Genomic DNA, 17,774 nt, shown 5'->3' with positions numbered 1-17,774 from the left:
CAGCACTTAGCTCCCTAGAGCTGCATGAAAGGCCAAAATAGCTCTCTAGGGCCACCTGGTGCCCCAGAAGTCATACACAGGGCAGTGAGTAGCTCCCTTGCGTCACCTAGGGCCTTGGGTGGCGGTGACAGGCCAAAGAACAGCTTCACAGCACCTTAGACGGCCCCAACAAATCAACACATAGCTTCCAAGCGCTCCTTAGTGCCCAGAGGGCACTGATAGGCCAACATCCAGCTCCCTAGCATATCTCAGTGCCCCAGAGGGCACCAACAAGCTAGCACCTTGTCCCTATACATATCCTCCATACGTTAGGTATTTGTAAAATGCAGCCACTGCTATCTACGCTGGCCCAGAACAAGGTGGCAGGCAGGTGAGCTAGTTGAGCTTTCTCCCTGTGGAGCTCTGGGTTTGCTGCAGGCCTCCTGCAAAGTGCCCCACTCAGCACTTCAGTACCCTCCCACCCCAGCGACCATCACTCACAGCGAGGGAAGGGGCTAATAGAGGGAGGAGAGAGGGAGAAACAGGGAAATAGAGTGAAAGTCAAAAAGGGCCACATTGTTATTCTGTAGGAGTGACTGCGGTGGAGCCACTGGCTGCCAGCGCAGCGGTGAGGGCGCCCACATGCTCAGAGATGGAGAAAACCATCTGGACCCAAACCCTGAGCCTGCAGAGGACCAGACAGACTGCCTCGACTACTGTCCATCATTTATCCCCTCAACCCCTCCCAGCAGCAGTCTCGCTGTTCCAGCTCCGCCCAGTGAAAGACACCTGCTGTAAAGGCCTTTATTCACCAAATCAAGGGAACGCTTCTTCTAGGCGTGTGTTCTTTGGGAACACATTTTTTTGGAATGTTTTGGAATTTTTTGGAACTCCTACATTTAGCGTTTATTTATTTTAACATGTATTTATCTATTTATATATTTTCTACACATGTGCCCGATCACACTGTGGAGATGTTTAGTAGTTTTTGTAGGTTTTTCTTGTCAACATTAGCAACATGGCAAATTTGTGATTGTTTCCAATCTGCATAGTTTCGATTACCTACAACAACACTTAGAGAAGTCTGTACTGAGAACTACCACGCCTCAGTAAGGTGTGGCAATGAGATCCTAATGCGTGGCAATGACTTAGCAAGGCATGATTTTGTTCCCATGCCTTTCTAAGTCGTGGCCAAGCATTACTTTTATTTATAGAGGAAGTCACCAGCCGGGCTTTGAGACCTGAATGTTTTGTAGTGTAAACAGTCTCTGATTAGGTTGGATAGGATTTCAGCTTGTGCAAGCAGTTATTACCAGAAGTGAGGACAGGACAAAATTGTGTAAATATGTAATAATTTATTCATGTAGAAAATGATGAACATATTTGAAAGCACTACTTTTTCAGTGTAGCACATTTTTCATTTAGAATTGTTCCTAAATCGACTCAGTTGCTCCCGAGTGGCGCAAGGTTGTCCTTGGTAGTCACATTGGTCCTGATCTGGGGACAACCGTGACAAAAAAATTGGTGGATGTGAACTTCGTCTTATTGGGAAGTGAACAAACTGAGTGTGAACATTTGAAATCAGTCCGATGCCTCATGATGGTGCACCTTATAACACTGTCCAACAAACAGCAGGCCTGTTGTTTTGTCGCATAAATGAGCATAGATGTAAAATCTCCAGTTAATCATGTAGTTGCTTGAGAAAACATATATACAGTAACCTGTTATCTGATCTGTGTAGATGAACTAAATTATTGTTTCTGTAATTTTACTCTGGACTTAAAAGAGTCTGAGAAATTGGTTGATTTTACAGTTGTGTATCCATGTTAGCGGTAGATTAGATAGCACAGATGACATATTATATATTGAATTTAATTCAATTTAATTCAGTTCTATTAACTTTATTTGTCCCCATAAGGCACTGGATAATGGAGCATATAAACATATGACACAAATACAGGGAGATTCAAAAAGATTCATTCGATTTCTAAATGATTGATTTCTCCTGTAAATCATCCCAGATCAGTGCAGTGAGCTGTAAACGGTGTAAATGAGCCTAAAGTTTATTATGTGATTCTACAAGGTCTCAGTCTGAACCTCCTCCAGCTGTACAGACGACATCAACACCACAGTCAGACTCATCCCAGACTGGACTGAGCGTGTCGGGCGTCGCTGCTCTCACGGCTCTTTCAGTGGGATTTCGGAGATCATCCAGTGCTGTGGAACCAGCGCCGAACGCTCTGAGCTGCTAGAGCTTCACTGCTGATGAAAATCCCGCTGCTCAGTTCTGACGGATTCACTCTGATTGACGTGGAGAACGCAGAACATTCTGCTCAGGGGTCTCAGCTCCTCTCAGACTGAAGGAGCCGGTCAGAAGCTCTATGACCCCCTCTTACAGTTGGAGTGTGATTGGTTCCTCACGGTTGTGAAAATATGGTGCTTTGAAATCAGATTAATCTTTTTGAATCACCCTGTATATAACATATATAACATGCACCTGCAGACAACAGTAGACAAACATCTTCATAAACAAGAAGCAAATAAAAAGCACAGTAAACACATGGTGGATGTGAGTGCTCATTGATTAACCTGATGACACTCAGACAGACAGACCAACAGGCATCTAGGGCATCGACAGCTTTGGCCCAGGAGTGTGTGTGACGCCATGTGCAGTTTCTCAAGGCTTTGTTTTGCTTAAACATGCGCTAAACATTTGCTCCTATTTTCCAACACTGAAGCATTTGTGTGTCTGGTTTGTGAAGGTCGGACGGGTTTGGAGGCTGTTCTGCTATGTTGTGGGCTCAGTGCCAGTTGTGCAGATTGGCTAAACACAGACGTGTGCGGACGAGGACCATAAGCATAGGCGGCTGCGAGCAGGCAGGAACGACAATAGATTTTCCAAGTGTGGGTGGACGTGATATGCGGTTGAAGCGAGCAGGTGCAGGCATTAATAATCAAGTCTGTGCGGTATGATGGAGGGGAGTCCAAAAGAGTATAACTGGCCTCACTCACTTTGGGAGGGTTGGATGGTCCTCCTCCCTCTCCCTCCATCACTCATGCAAGCCAATGAAGGCGTCTGTTAGCCGGTATAACAGCATGTTTAGCTTTCCAATGGCTTGGCGTTGGCGACTGGTGCTTTTTGAGGAGGCATGGGCTAGCCTCCCGCCACGCAGCTTTTCTAATTTAACACAAAATGTTTCATGTTAAATGATGTTCATTAGCATAAAAATGTGACAAGTAAAATTCATGAAATATTTACCTGCGTTTTGGAATTTCTTAGTGTTTGGTTTGTCCCAATTTGTCCCATTTAATGACAGCGTGTGCTTGAGCTGGCAGGGACTCTGATCACTAACAGTGACAAAAGATCTGTAGATCGCTTCCACCCGAGAGTCGGCTGAACGTGAGCTCCGACAGAAGCTTGCCTTTTTTCTGCAAAGGCCTCAACATGGTCCGTTCATGTTTGCTGAAATTTGAACAGTGACCTTAGGAATCTTTAAAAATTTCAAAAACTTTGTTGTTTATTTGCAGGTTCAAGTGAAAAGCATCCTAGATTTGGACCCCACTGTATATGCAAGCTATGTACCTTTAGCCTTGCCCAGCAACATGGTCCTGCTGTCAGCCTCGCCCCCTTTCTTCCCTCTGTCAAACAAGAGATTTCCCGGTCTTCCAAGACCAAACGCCCTACGCGCATGTATGACAGGGGCACATCCTCAAACCAGCACATGCTTGACAGGGATAAGCATCATGTGTCATAGAAAGCATCAGCCCTGTCCATCAGCGTTCACCCCCTCCAACACGCGCTCGCTTTCCCACATACGGAACATCTTTGATCCATAAACACTTCACATCTGTCTGTATCTCGAGGAACAGCTCTCTGCCCAATCTCCCGAGATGAGGCACATCAGCGGCCATGAAAGGCACACGCTTTACTGGCTAAATATCACTCGCCGTGACACCACAAAGAACTCTAGATAAAAGTCAGAAGAGGCACAGCCTACTCTGTCTCGCCCCGGGAATGAGAACAAGGCAAGGTAAATCTACCCATCATCACCCAAACCCACCGATCCATCCATGTCTTCAGGGTTTTTTAGCCGGTTTCAATCAGCATAGCAGCTCCTTTGGAGAGGTCGTGGAGTGTTGGCTCCTATTTTACCAGCCACTCAGGTCTCTTTCAGAGAACAAAGTGCACATTACAGCTGCCAGAAAAGAAAAATAGAAATGAAAATGGAGAAAATGTGAAGTACTCCGCAGTGGGGTAGGACGCCGCTGCTGATTTCCTTTTCAAGCCGATCCTGAGCGATACGAAAGCTGGTATTCCGGTACCAAAGCTGAGAGTCTTCTTTTGCACAAAAACATTTCAGAGTGAAAATTGATCAATGTAAGCAATGCATGAATAACCAGGTTATTTTGTGTGGTAGAGATTTATTGCATGTATTAAATTTCACCCTAATGACAGATTTTATTCCCATTTAGAAACACTATATGTTGTTATCACTAGATGAGGGGGCATAATCATCTTCATCACAATGTATCTGCTGCTTTCAACAATTCAGTAACATTATTTTAATTGTGTTATGAAGAATCTGAGCTTAAAAACTTGTTAAATTAAACACAGTTTCCCATTTTCATCACCGACTTTCAGTGAGAGCAACAGTGTCTGCATGTTCCAACCAGTGAGTTTACTTATTACATTGCTGCGGCTGAAACAAAACCTTGTATCTTCATGTTTATTTTTCAGTTTTTGACATCATTTAGGAATGCCAAATGCCCTTTACATTGTGTGTAAATTTCATGATGAATGGCCCAAAAGTAGTGGGGAAACGTCTGACTCACATTAGTGAAGTGTGCTCATTCTGTGGAAACATCCATTTTTGTATCCCTGGCCTTTACAGATATCTTACACTTGACAATTACAGTTACAATTTACACCTTCTTGAGCCTCAATTTAGCAATATTATTTTTTAAAATCAATTATATAGAATTTCAAGAGTTCATCCCCACAGTCATGTGTAAAGGCTGAGGCCAGAGTTTGAGGTAAAAAACATGTTTTTCTGCAATTTGAACTGCAGTAATCTCTACATGACTACGACAGATATGGTTTAAATGACAAACAAACTCCAGATAAATATTATAAATATGGAATGAAAGTCCCCCAGGAGTCGAGTCTCTGGTGTTACTGCGTCTCTTATTCTGAAATAAAAGTCACGCCGATGACGTCACTCGACCTCCTCTGACCTGTTTTCTGAGGATCTATGGAGAAAAGCTCATGGTGAGTCCACTGTGTCTCTCAGTTCTCAGAGATCTTCTCATTCAGATATATATGTTAAAATTGCTGGTTCAAGAAAACGTTTTATATAAGGATCAGTTCTTAAATACAAACATCAGGATGGGAAGAATCAATCAGCCGGCGTCACATTCCTCTTCTCAGCTTTGTCTTCTGTCGTGATAAATTGGAGCTCAGGTGAGGAAGACCACCGTCTGCTTTCTCACAGCAGCTCCATAAACACAGGGCCCAAGAACATTCCCTCTCTCTGGCCCTGCAGCTTGGAATGGGTGCTCAACGCAGTAGACGAGTGACACGGGGGAGCGATATTTAATAACTTAATAGAATGAGTGAATAACATTGCCGTAGCCGAAGCCCCAGCGTACGCTCGCCGGGGCAACGGCTGCAGCTGCAAATAATCGGCTCCAGCTCAGTGGCTGTGCTAATAATCCTCTGCTATAATCTTCAATTAGAACAGCCGCTGAAATTTGTGACAGGAGGAGAAAAAATCCTCCCCCCTTTGTTGCTTTATGAATTATGACGCCGCAGTAGACTGCGTTCCAGATCGTCGAATGGCAGGTGAGAAAAGGAAGCAGGTCTAAAGTGGATTTTGTGGTTAAGGCGGAATTTGTTTCTATTTTCTTTTCTCTAACGGGAAAAGAGTTTCCTTGCAAAAGCATCCACTCTTTACTGGTCTGTTTTCAGACTAAAGGACATAAAGGACACTTAACATTGGATTCTTTTTTCTGACATTGTTTGAACTACACATCAAATCACACCTACATGAGCTTTTATAACATCCCATTCTAAATCCTGAGCCATTAATGTGGGATTGGCCCCTCCTTTGCAGCTGTAACAGCTTCCACTCATCTGGGAAGCTTTATACACGATTTTGGTGATTTTGAGGGTGTCTGTGGGAATTTTTGCCCGTTTGACCAGAAGAGCATTTGTGAGGTCAGACACTGGATGTTGAACGAGAGGGTCTGGCTCATAATCTCCATTCTAGTCAGTCTCAAACATGTTGGATGGGGTAGAGGTCAGGACTGAAGGCCAGTCAAGTTCTTCTACACCAAACTGACCCAGCTAAGCAACTAAGCCTTTATTTACCTCGCTATGTGCACTGGGGCTCAGTCTGCTGGAATGGAAAAGGTTCTTCCCCAAACTGTTCCCACAAAGTTGTCCAAAATCTCTTGGTGCTGAAGCTTTAAGAGTTCCTTTCACTGGAACTAAGGGGCCGAGCCCAACTCCTGAAAGACACCCCAACACCATGATCCCCCCTCCACCAAACTTTACACTCGGCACAATGCAGTCAGACAAGTACCGTCTCCTGGCAACCACCAAACCCAGACACATCCATCGGATTTCCAGACGGAGAAGCGTGATTGGTCACTCCAGAGAACACGTCTCCACTGCTCTGGAGTCCAGTGGTGGCATGCTTTGCCTTTGCAGCTAAGCTAGATGCTTCCATTTCACAATAATAGCACTTACAGTTGTCTAGGGCTGATCTAGCAGGACAGAAATTTCACAAACTGACTTGCGGCAGAGGTGGCATCCTGTGACAGTGCCAAGCCACTGATCTCTTCAGGACGACTCATTCTACTGCCACTGTTTGTCTATTGAGACTGAAAGGCTACATGCTTAATTTTATCCACCTGTTGGCAATGATTGTGGTGGAAACACCTGAACTCAGACACCGGGTGTCCCAACACTTTTATCCATATAGTATATTCACTCCACCGTCCATATATGCAAACTAATTTTTTTAAAATTCATCTTGGTTGTGAGGTCACAATCATTAACGTTTACACTTTGAACAGCTGGCAAGAAGACACATCACCAGCAAGCAGATGTTTCCTTAAATCTAGATATTTGAGGCAAAATACATTTTGGGTAAAAAATGATCATCAACAGGCAGGTTCTATAAAGTTACACAAAATACATAAAAAACTAATAAGAGGTGAAACCAGATTATTCCATAGGCCCCGCCCATTTTTGTTGAAGTGATGCGGAGCGTTGTTCCTGCCCTGCAGTCAGTCTGTAGCAGAGCCATTGGAGTAGGAGTAGTAAATTGTGGGAAACAATTAAATGTTGTGCTGTTCATGGCGGTCAGCAAGCCCAGGCTTTCCAACGCATCCATGCAGAGGATGAAGTTTAGTTGTAAAGATTTCGGTCAGAATTTGACAGTTCATTCTGCATCTCGGCCTAAAATACATATCAGAGCAACAGAAAGGGCCGTTTAATCCTAAGGGGTAAAGCGAAGAAATGGAAAATGGCCATTTAAAAGTGAATTACAACTGTTTTTGGTGCATAAACCTACAAAAATAAAATACAAGACAAATGTAAGGTAACAGTTTATAGCTTCCCAGTGATGCCCAGGATAATATATCACCATTAGTCAGAACAGGGATGCCTGAGTTTTAACATGAAATATCATTGTGTTTTTCCCCCGGTCTACTCACAGCTGAATTCGGCTGCTGAGGGTCACCACATCATCTGTCAGTGTCAGTTATGCGCTGTAACCTATTTCTGTGTTATGCGACGCTACATCTCCTGAATGTTATCAATGCTGGCAGTGCTTCACACCGGCCACGGTCCAACCATCGCAGTGGCACGGCCAAATGAGCCACCAATTAGACCCGTCGAGTTTCAACAAATAGTTTGATCAAAAACGTTAGTGTGGTTGACAATGAGTGAAAGCCAGCAGCCGCTAATTAGCATGATCTCATTTACATTACTCTCAGGCCGCTACACTTTATTCATTATTAGCAACAGAAGCATATTTGGCACGCCTGCTTCTTCGACATCCTCCTGAGCGCCCGCGGGTGACCGCTGACCCCTACGTCTGTCGTGTTTGCTTTTTTCTCACAGATGGCCGCATTTACGAGGGAGAGTTCCTGGACATCACGGATATCAAACGACATCAGGCCGAAGAGTTTGAATGCATCACCAACAACGGTGTGGCCCCACCGGACACACGCCGTGTCAAGGTCACAGTTAACTGTGAGTCTGGTCACACACACCCTCCTTCACCCACATGCATATGCTCTCGCATTTTAATAAGTGACTCATTTTCATCATCAGGGCCTACAGCAGAAGAGCCGCCTCTTTCAGCAGGCAGCAGGCATTCTCTCACATTCAAGAGCACATTAACTGAGATAAAGCAGCCCACTTTTGGAAAAAATAACACGAGTAGATGATCAAATGAGCCCGGAATGTGCCCCACGTACAAAGTTCAGTCAGTCATGTCGCTTAAAAGAATAGTTGGATGGAAAAATCTATTTTACACAATGTCCCATTACCCTAAATGTATTACCACTGTCCAAAGTTAGTTTTGCTGCAGAGCTAATCTGAAATTTTCTCATGTGGGTTCCTGCACTGTACGAGATATTCTTATCTATACAAATTGAAAAGGGTATGGACAACATTCAAGATAGCTGCTGCTACAGATCATATACAGATAAACATACATATAGATAACAGTATTTCATGGAGTGCCATATATGGCAGAAACCACATACACACAACTCAACATGGTTTTAGGCATATATGTGATGACTTAGGACATAAGGCTGTGAGGACGTAGAACCCTGGGAACATGGGACCTTGGGTACATAGGGAACCCCCCCCCCCCCCCCCCCCCCCCCCCCCCCCCCCATTTGAAACTAAAGAAGCCAATTTCTCACACCAACCATATCTTCCACCAGATCCACCGGTAATTACGGACGTGAAGAATATGCCAGCTCAATTGGGGAAGACGGCGATCTTGCGTTGTGAAGCCATGGCTGTACCTACTGCGGTCTTCGAGTGGTACCGGGACGACCGGAGGTAAGTGGCTTGGCAAGCACATGAACCCAGGAGTGAAAAAACTCTGACTTTTCAGAAAAAGTCTCAGATGTTACCTTTTTCTGATGTTTCCCAAGCAAAGTTGGGGATCAGAGGACTTTCACTTTCTTTTAAAAGATCCAAGGCCGGAGCAGGCAGCTCTGGGGAGGTTAATTCCCATTTCAGCTAGATTTGCACTGCAGGGAGCTGCACCGAGGTGGAATTCCAAAGCACAATTGCATTTACTGGCAGTTCCACAGTTCTTCCCCTCGGATTGGCTGATCAACTCTCTTTGGGGTTTCACGTTTGGTTCTTTAAGAGCTATAAGGCTAATGGTGCTAACAATAAACGATTAATAGAAGCTTATATCTCTTAATATAGAAAAGAGTGTGAGCTGTGAGATGGTCACAAGGCCAAAAGATAAAGGGGGAAGGACACTCAAGCTCTGACCATACTCTGCATGCAGCAAGAAGGTAGAGGAGCTGCCACACTCTCCATAAATTCCCAACAAAGTCTATGTCTGGAGCTCTGAATCCATTACATATTTCAGCTTATTTGGTCAATTTCAGTGTAATAGTTAACCAGTCTACTTCTAAGTCAGACGGAGTTTTGTGGAGGACTGTGTTTGGCATCTGGTTCATGTCTTTTGTCTTCTTTCTTTAAACTCTCGGTGGGAATTTAGCGAGACTACAGGGCACAGTGTAGACAGCGGTAGACAATGAAGGGAGCACTGACTCACATGTGAAAGCTGCTTATTTATGTTGTCTCGGGCAGGCCGGTGGAGAGTGACAACACGCTGAAGATTAAAAATGAGAAGACGCGCTCCCTGCTGCTCTTCACCAACGTCACGGAGAAACACTTCGGCAACTACACCTGCTTCGCCTCAAACCGCCTGGGGGCCTCCAATGCGAGCATGCTGCTCCTCAGTGAGTACACACACTCACCCTCACCTAGAACTCACTCACTAGGCACCTCGCCGTCGTATACTGGCAATCAAAAGTTTGGGAACACCTATCTTTTTGAAAAATGTTCGACCTTTTAAGGTTGTATGCAACTTCAAAGGACGTCGTAGATAAAAGAGTAAATATTTTGTGAACGCTGCACTCTAGAGACGTACTTTCATTTTGCCTGGAGGCGTAGTGCTCTTCTGGCGACAAGTGTCTGATCAGTCAACAGACTCGACCCAAGGCAGTGGACGGCTCTGCCAACAGCTAACAGCCCTACTAACAACAACAATAACTCTTTTCAACCTGGAGAAACGGGTAAATAATCACAGAAGACATGCAGCGCTGAAGTCATCGTTAGGAATTTGTTTTGCGAAGTCTCCAAAAAGACTTTGCTGGATAATAAAGCTGCTGAGAGGAATTCAATCACACCAGAGGCCTCATTGGAACAGCAAAACATTAGCCTTCTGGAAGGAAATGAAAGTAGGTCTGTAACAAGCAGCATTCCCAAGATGTTTAGTCTTTTATGTATGACGTCCTTTGATATCGCAGACAACGTCGTCGACCTGAGAGGGTTAATACAAATGTGCATGTTTTCTTTGTGACTTAAAAGCTGCTCAGATCTTGCTATTTTTCTTTTCTAAGACTGCAACATCATCAGCCATCATCTTTTCTCGGATGATTATTCCACCCTAAGCCGAATGTTCAGAAGATACATGTTGTCCTTTCAACAAAAATCAAACCACATTGGTAGCCACAACAACTACGTCCATTTTAACATCTTGGCTATAGATGTGTGCACTGATGGGCTAGTGTGGGCTAAAAATCTAATATAAACAAAAACACACTTACTTTGCTCTCCTTTGATCTTCAGCTTAGCTACAGCCACTTTTCTCACATATCTAGCAGGAAACTTTTCCTCAAAAGCAGAACAGTTTGTTGTAAAATGCCTCTCAACATTCAACTTTTTTAGAGGCTGAAGTCGCTTAAATGGTGCTGGAGATGGCAGAATGTAACTGTGGTACCATTTAAGGTGGAAGGTGAGAATTCAAACAAGAAACTGACTTCAGATTCACAACTTTTTAGTGTTTCACAGTTTCTCGTTGCAGATTAAGCATAGCAGGAACCAGCTGGACTGATTATAAACACTAGTAAGTCCATTCGTCTCCAAATGATCGATGTCCGTCTTAAATCTCTCTCTTTGCCGTTTCGTAGCTACTAGCTGGGCGAGACTGTTGTCTGTGTTGCTATGGTGACCAGCCGTATGCGCTGATCTTCAGGGTTAAAGGGTGAATCAGCAGTTCTACATTAACTCCAGCGTTTACTGTTAAACTGTTATTTTAGTTTTACCTACTAATCTAACTCAGCTGTAGAGCCACAACAGGACAGTAAAAGAGTCGCATGTTACCGACGCCTGGTCTAACCATTGAGTGTATTTGTGCCATATGTCAAGTATTAATGCTGCAAAAAATATGAATATGTGCTTGGGTGGGTCTCATTACAAAGATATTGCAATTGGTTGGGAGGATTTCACACAAGAAGCAATCATGATGAATATAAAAGGGCTTCTCATAGAGATTTCAACAAGACAACAACTCCAAACATCCAAAAGAATTTAAACAAAAACACAGGCTTGCTTTGCTCTGCTGCAGCTGCTTTTCTCACATCTCTGACAGGAAACTTTCCAGTTTCTTGTAAAATGTCTCTCAACATTCGACTTTTGCTTGCATGGCCTAGCCAATATCCTGACTAGATTCCCCTAGAAAATGTATGAAGGACTTCGAGAGCAGGAACAGAGGGACCAGCTCAGATGTGTCCTTTAACCTTGAGGAACTGAACATGGTTTGTCAAGAGAAATAGGCCAAAATGTAACTACAGTGCTGCAGAATGCAACGTACTGTAGACATCTCAAAGCTGTAATAGCCAACAATGGCTTTGCAACACAGTTCTAACGTTATTCATTTGTACCGTGTGAATATTTTTCCCCTCTTCCTTTTGAAATGTGTGTAAATCTGTAGCGCAGATATGTTCCCCTCGCTGTACCTGCGTCATGTTTACAAAATAATTTTTCTTTCTTAATTGAAAAATAAATTTACTTGATCATTTTCTCCAGAGGGTCAGCAGCCAGAGTGCACTCTCAAATGCCGGCACATTGTCAAGAACCCACAAATACCTTCTTGAACCAAAGAGCACCGCATGTCTCTGTATTTAAGTGCTTTTTCTTTCCTCAGTAGGACTTATTGGTTCATACGAACATCACACAAAGACACACAAGACCTTAATATCACTTCTAGCACCACTTGCATTACATGAAACGCAGACAGGCCTCTATTTTTTCTCCTCAGGTACTTGTCACTTTTCCGCCTTTCTTCTTTTTCTAACCCGGCTCAGCGCTCCAGTGCCTCTGCATTCCTTTTACCCGTTTATTTCCCTCAATCCCTTCATTCTCTGGGCCATTATGCTCTCGCTCGTTTATCGTCTGCCCATTCTGGCTCTTTGTTCTGTCCTGGTACCCCAGGAAGCTGTCATTTTTCTCCTTTCTCCCTCTGTCTCGCTCTCTCTCTATCCCTCTCTCTCTTCGTCTCATTCCGTTCCTCACATTACCGTCCCCAGTGAGTGATTTCGTCTGCCGCCGGTCCCCCTCTCCTCCCTCCACTCCCTCCATCCCTCGCTCCTGCCACACTACTGCACATTACCATCGTAAGTGAGCCCTCCATCTCTCTCTCTTTTTTTTTCTCTCTCTCTCTCTCACTCTCTCTCTCCTATTATCTCCACGAGTCTCACCTCGGTGACTCACTCGCTGTCAGTCTCATACATCTTTTGGCTGATTCGTGCCGTTGCCTCCTGCCTTCGGCCTCTGCCTCTTATCTCCTCATCAGCGGTCCTTCTTCCTTTATCTCCTCCCTCCCATCTTTAGAGAAATAAAAGACAAAAAAAACACAATCCACCTCTGACCATATTTGGACAACAACAAAAATAATGCTGTAAATGTTTCGTAGATGATCGGATGACGTAAACCTTCTGTGTTCTTCCTCCTGCAGTGGTCTAAGGATGCGTTCAGTCCATCCTCATAAATTTTCAAGTTTTCCCAGAGAAAGTACTCAGGCAGCCAATGAAGCCGTAAATATAAGAAGTAAACCGGGCAAGTTCCATGTCAAGTTCATGAGATGTGACATCACCAGCCAGAGCTTTCTCTAATACACAGCATCTCCTCGCCGTGCGCGCACGTGTGTGTGTGTGTGCGTGTGCGCGTGCGCGTGTGCGTGTGCGTGTGTGTGCGTGTGTGTGTGTGTGCGTGTGCGTGCGCGTGTGCGTGCGTGCGTCTGTGCGTGCGCGTGTGCGTGTGCGCGTGCGCGTGTGCGTGCGTGTGCGTGTGCGTGCGCGTGCGTGTGCGTGCGTGTGCGTGTGTGTGTGTGTGTGTGTGCGTGTGTGGAGGTGGAGATGACCGAGCAGGATTCATTGAAAGGTTTTGTGTGTGTAACTTCAGGATGACTGTGCTGCTTCTTGGTCATAAGGAAACATAATATACATTTTCATAGCCATGCTGACGACACCCAGCTATACATTTCCATTCCTTCTGATGATGAAGACTCTGTGGACAGACTGTCCAGCTGTGTGTCAGATATTTCTTAGTGGATGTCAGTAAATTTTCTACAATTATATAACAAAGAAACGGAAATACTGATCGTTGGTACAAAAACTCAGAGAAAACTGCTTTTATTTTTTTAAGCTCGGCTCTTTAGCTTCAGATACCAAACCTGAAGTATGAACCCTGGGTGCGGTCTTAGAGTCTGAGCTCTGTTTTATCTCGCATGTAAACGCAGTAGCTTTTTTATCATTTGAGAAATATCTGTCTTTTCTCTCTCAGAGCGACGAGGAGAAACTCGTTCATGCGTTTGTAACAAGCAGAATTGATCACTGTAATGATCTTCTTACTGGGCTTCCTAAGAAAACAATACATCCCTTACAACTCATACAAAATGCAGCAGAACACAAACAAACAAAAACAAATAAAGCTACTTTCACATTACAAGCCTCGTTGCTCAAATGTGAACAAGCTGGTGTCCTAAAATGACCACATCCTACTCAGTAACGTCACATGAATGAAAAAGCTAAGATGTGTTGCTTTTCCACCGTTTACACACTTTAATATCTGTTAAAGTTGCCATGGTAACGCTGAATGGTGGTGCATGCACAGTGGAAAATTTTCTATTATTCTACAACCTCATTTCCAAAAAGTTGGGATGCTGTAATGTAAGTAATAACAAACTGCAATGATATGCAAATCATTTAAACCCTATGTGTCATTGAAAATGGTACCAAGACCAAGAAATTGAGAAATTTTAATTTGATGTTCCAAAAAAGTTGGGATGGGGGAACAAAAGGCTGGTAAAGTTGTGTAATGCTAAAAAAAACACCTGGTGGTTGCTTGGCAACAGGTCAGTAATGTGACTACAAAAAATGTGAGTACAGAAAGCAGCTCAGACTGAGTCTTTCAGAAGTATAAGGGAAAAGGAGTCTGAAAGACTGCATGATCAAAAAGTGTAACAATTCAAGAATAGCGTTTCTCAGTGTAAAGTAGCGAAGGGCCTGGGGATTTCATCATCTGTGGTACATGAAGAGAAATCTCTGGACGCAAGGGACCAGGCCAGAAACCAGTGATGGCAGTGATGTTTGGGCCCTCAGGCGGCCCTGCATTAAAACATGATTCTGTAGTGAAAATCACTGCATGGCGTTTTGAAACACTTCTGAAAACCAGAAACAAATTAAAAACACATTTTGAACAAGAAGCTGGTGAATAAGAGGCTGACTTCAGCTTCACGACCTTACAGTGACCTTGTTTGACAGTTTATCTGTGCAGATTAAACGTGTCACCATCTGAATGCTTATAAATGAATGCTTCTAAGTCCATTCATCTCCAAATTATGGGTGTTCATCCTAAATCTTTCTTTGTGCCTTTTCATCAGCTACTAGCTAGTTGAGACTGTTGTAAGCATTGCTACATGACCAGCAGTCTGTGCACCGACCTTCAGGGTCAAAGGGTGAATAAGCAGATATAGGCTACGTTAACTCCAGCGTTTAAGACCATTTATTGTTAAAAATGTGTTGAAAGATCAGCAGAGCGTGATTTTACTGCAAAGGTGGATTATTTTATTTTTCCTAACAATCTGCTTCTGCTGTGGAGCCGCAACAGGAGAGTAAAAGAGCTGTATGTTGGCAACCCCTGGGTTAGTGGACACCAGGAGTACTCAAACCTGGCCCTGTTGACCTCCTGCCCTGGAGAGTCTAGTTTCAGCATAACTGGTGCTAATGTTCAGATTCTCCAGAAGGCCAGATTTAAGATTAAGATTAAGTGACCCTTATTAGTCCCGGAGCAGTGCATGGCCCTATCCTCAGCACCCGGGGAGCAGTTGGGGGTTAGGTGTCTTGCTCAAGGACACCTCAGTCATGGACTGTTGGCTCTGGGGATCAAATCGGCGACCTTCCGGACCTCCAGCCCACAACTGCCCCAACTGTATTATGTAAACTCTCCAGGGTGGTACTTCACCAGGAGCAGGTGACTTGCTTAGGTTACTTACACAGTAACTCAGCCTCATTTTAATGGATTTTGTGCATGCACCTTAAACAGCTTCGACACACCATCAGACTCTCCCTTAATTTCTCTTTAGTCTTCTTCTCTTTCTGTGATGCAGCAACAGCAAATGTGGTTAATGATTCAGATCCACAACACTGCAAGAAACTGAGCTGATGAAGGCTCATGATTACCTGGCGTGTTGGCTCATGTGTGTTGTGTCTCCCAGGACAGGGATTGAACTCCTTGGTTCTTCCTCCTTAACGCGCTGTCTCCTGTCATCCACAGGGCCTGGGGCAGTGTATGGCGGGGGGGCGCCGCTGAGTCCCTGCGTTTCGGGACTGGGCTTGTGGCTGGGCCTCTGCGTCTCCATCCTGATGAAGGTCTAAAACTTCGCCGCCTCGGAAAAGGAGTCTTTAATTACGAACCCATCACTGTGAACAAAAAGAATTATGCATTAACCCAGGAGCCATTGCTACATCACATAATCACCCCCTCCCTCTCCTCCCTCCCTCCCTCCCTCTCCTCCTCCCTCTGTCATCTCTCTCTTCACCCACTCATCCGCCACACTCTTCATCAGCAACTACTCCTCTCTCACACTAGCCAATGCCTCTCCCTCTTCTCCAGTGAAGGTCACCTTTTTCGATGTTCATAGCTGTTATGTGATGACAATACAACGGTAATGCTACGAATGCTAAATGTGAGGCCGCAGTACGTAATGAATGGAATTATAGCTGTTATGTGACGACAATGCACCAGTACGACTACAGTAATGCTAAATGTGAGGTTACAGTGTATAATGACCGGCTGTTGTGTGACTGAGGTCGACCTTTTTTTATGTGATGACAATGTCAGTAATGCTACAGATGATGCTACGTGTGAAACGACTTGAATCATAGCTGTTATGTGACATCAGTGCAAACGAATGCCACGATATAATGGCTGGGTTTACAGCTGTTCTGTGATGCTGCGAATGCTACATGTGAGGCTGTGGTGTTTAATGACTGGAACATTGTTTTCAACTTGTGTTGTCTCGTCTTGGTGTGCGCGTGCTGGGCATGCTGTTCGATGTGGTTGTACATTGTGAGAAAAGTGAAGTTTATAAGGAGGGTGATGATGATGATAATGATGATGATGATGATGAAGGCCTGGTGACCCTCTCTGTACCTGTCTGTGGCTGTTCACCAGCAGGCCCCGTCGGGCCTTCGCCTCTCGGACTCCAGCCCAGCCATCTGAGCGTGCCGAATGATGTCAAAACTCACCCTTACTTCCTGCGCTAAAGGGTCAACAATGGAGGAAGTGGGGGGAGGTCATCGTCTTTCTTCCCTTTCTCTTGCATTTGCTGGAAGTCTTGACCCAGGGCAAAGCATGTGACCCCAGTCCGGCCTTCCAAATCCCTCCTCCTCCTCCTCCTCTTCCTCCTCTTCCTCCTCCTCCTCCGTCTCTTCGCTAACGCATTACCGACGTTGACCCTTTTTCACCTCCAGTGTAAATATATATGCAGTAGAGGCAGACCCCACATCGCCAGAAAAACAAAACAAAACGAAAAAAAAACCTACATTTCCCATCAGCCTCTCTGTTTCAGTGTTTCCGGCTTGGAGGTTATGTTTCCGGCATCTCCTGTCCATGAAAAGCTGTCGATCACTCTTCCTTGTCGCTTGTTGATAGCATGTACTGGTTAGAGCTGTTTCCTGTTGTGACGTCCATCCAATGCCCCGATGCCCCTCCTTCTCTGCCCACCCCCTCCCGTAGCCCCTCCCCTGCACTGTGTACATTTAATCTGCAAGGTTAACTGCTAATTACTTTTTTGGTGTTAATAATGATGATGACGATGACTACGATGATGTTAATAAGTATCTGAACAGACATGATGATGGTGATGATAATTACATGTGAGGAAAAAAAAAAAACAAGAAAAAAAAAAACAGCAGAGCCACGTGTGCGAAAATATTTTGTACTTTGCTCTGATAAGCCGCGTTCATTGAAACAGAAAAAAAAACAATAAGTTGAGTTTTTGCAAAGTCTTGTGCTCTATTTTGCCATGACAAGCTTTTTAACAGAAGTGGTTTGACTCGAGTCAAGTCACTCACAAAGGGAGCAATCAACGAAATGTAATATAATTTGTAATGTGTATGTATTCAAAGTTTGTTTTTTGTTTTTTTTTTTTTCTTTTTTTAAGGCTCTGTACAGTGTC

The 17,774-nt window shown here is 44.3% G+C and overlaps 1 protein-coding gene across 1 annotated transcript in view; it reads left to right on the top strand.

The window, feature by feature from the left end:
- Positions 1-17,551, top strand: part of iglon5 (IgLON family member 5) — a 258,665-nt gene extending 241,114 nt beyond the window's left edge. The window contains exons 5-8 of the mRNA XM_017722925.2: positions 8,111-8,242; positions 8,947-9,067; positions 9,839-9,990; positions 15,869-17,551. Coding sequence (XP_017578414.1) covers positions 8,111-8,242; positions 8,947-9,067; positions 9,839-9,990; positions 15,869-15,969 — 506 coding nt within the window. The 3' untranslated portion in view covers positions 15,970-17,551. The remainder of the gene's footprint in view (positions 1-8,110; positions 8,243-8,946; positions 9,068-9,838; positions 9,991-15,868) is intronic.
- The last annotated feature ends 223 nt before the right edge of the window (positions 17,552-17,774 follow it).

Source organism: Pygocentrus nattereri, chromosome 24 (genome assembly GCF_015220715.1).
Source record: "Pygocentrus nattereri isolate fPygNat1 chromosome 24, fPygNat1.pri, whole genome shotgun sequence".
Classification (NCBI taxonomy): Eukaryota; Metazoa; Chordata; class Actinopteri; order Characiformes; family Serrasalmidae; genus Pygocentrus; species Pygocentrus nattereri.
The sequence above is the reverse complement of the archived record's forward strand: the minus strand, read 5'-3'. Positions and strand labels throughout refer to the sequence as shown.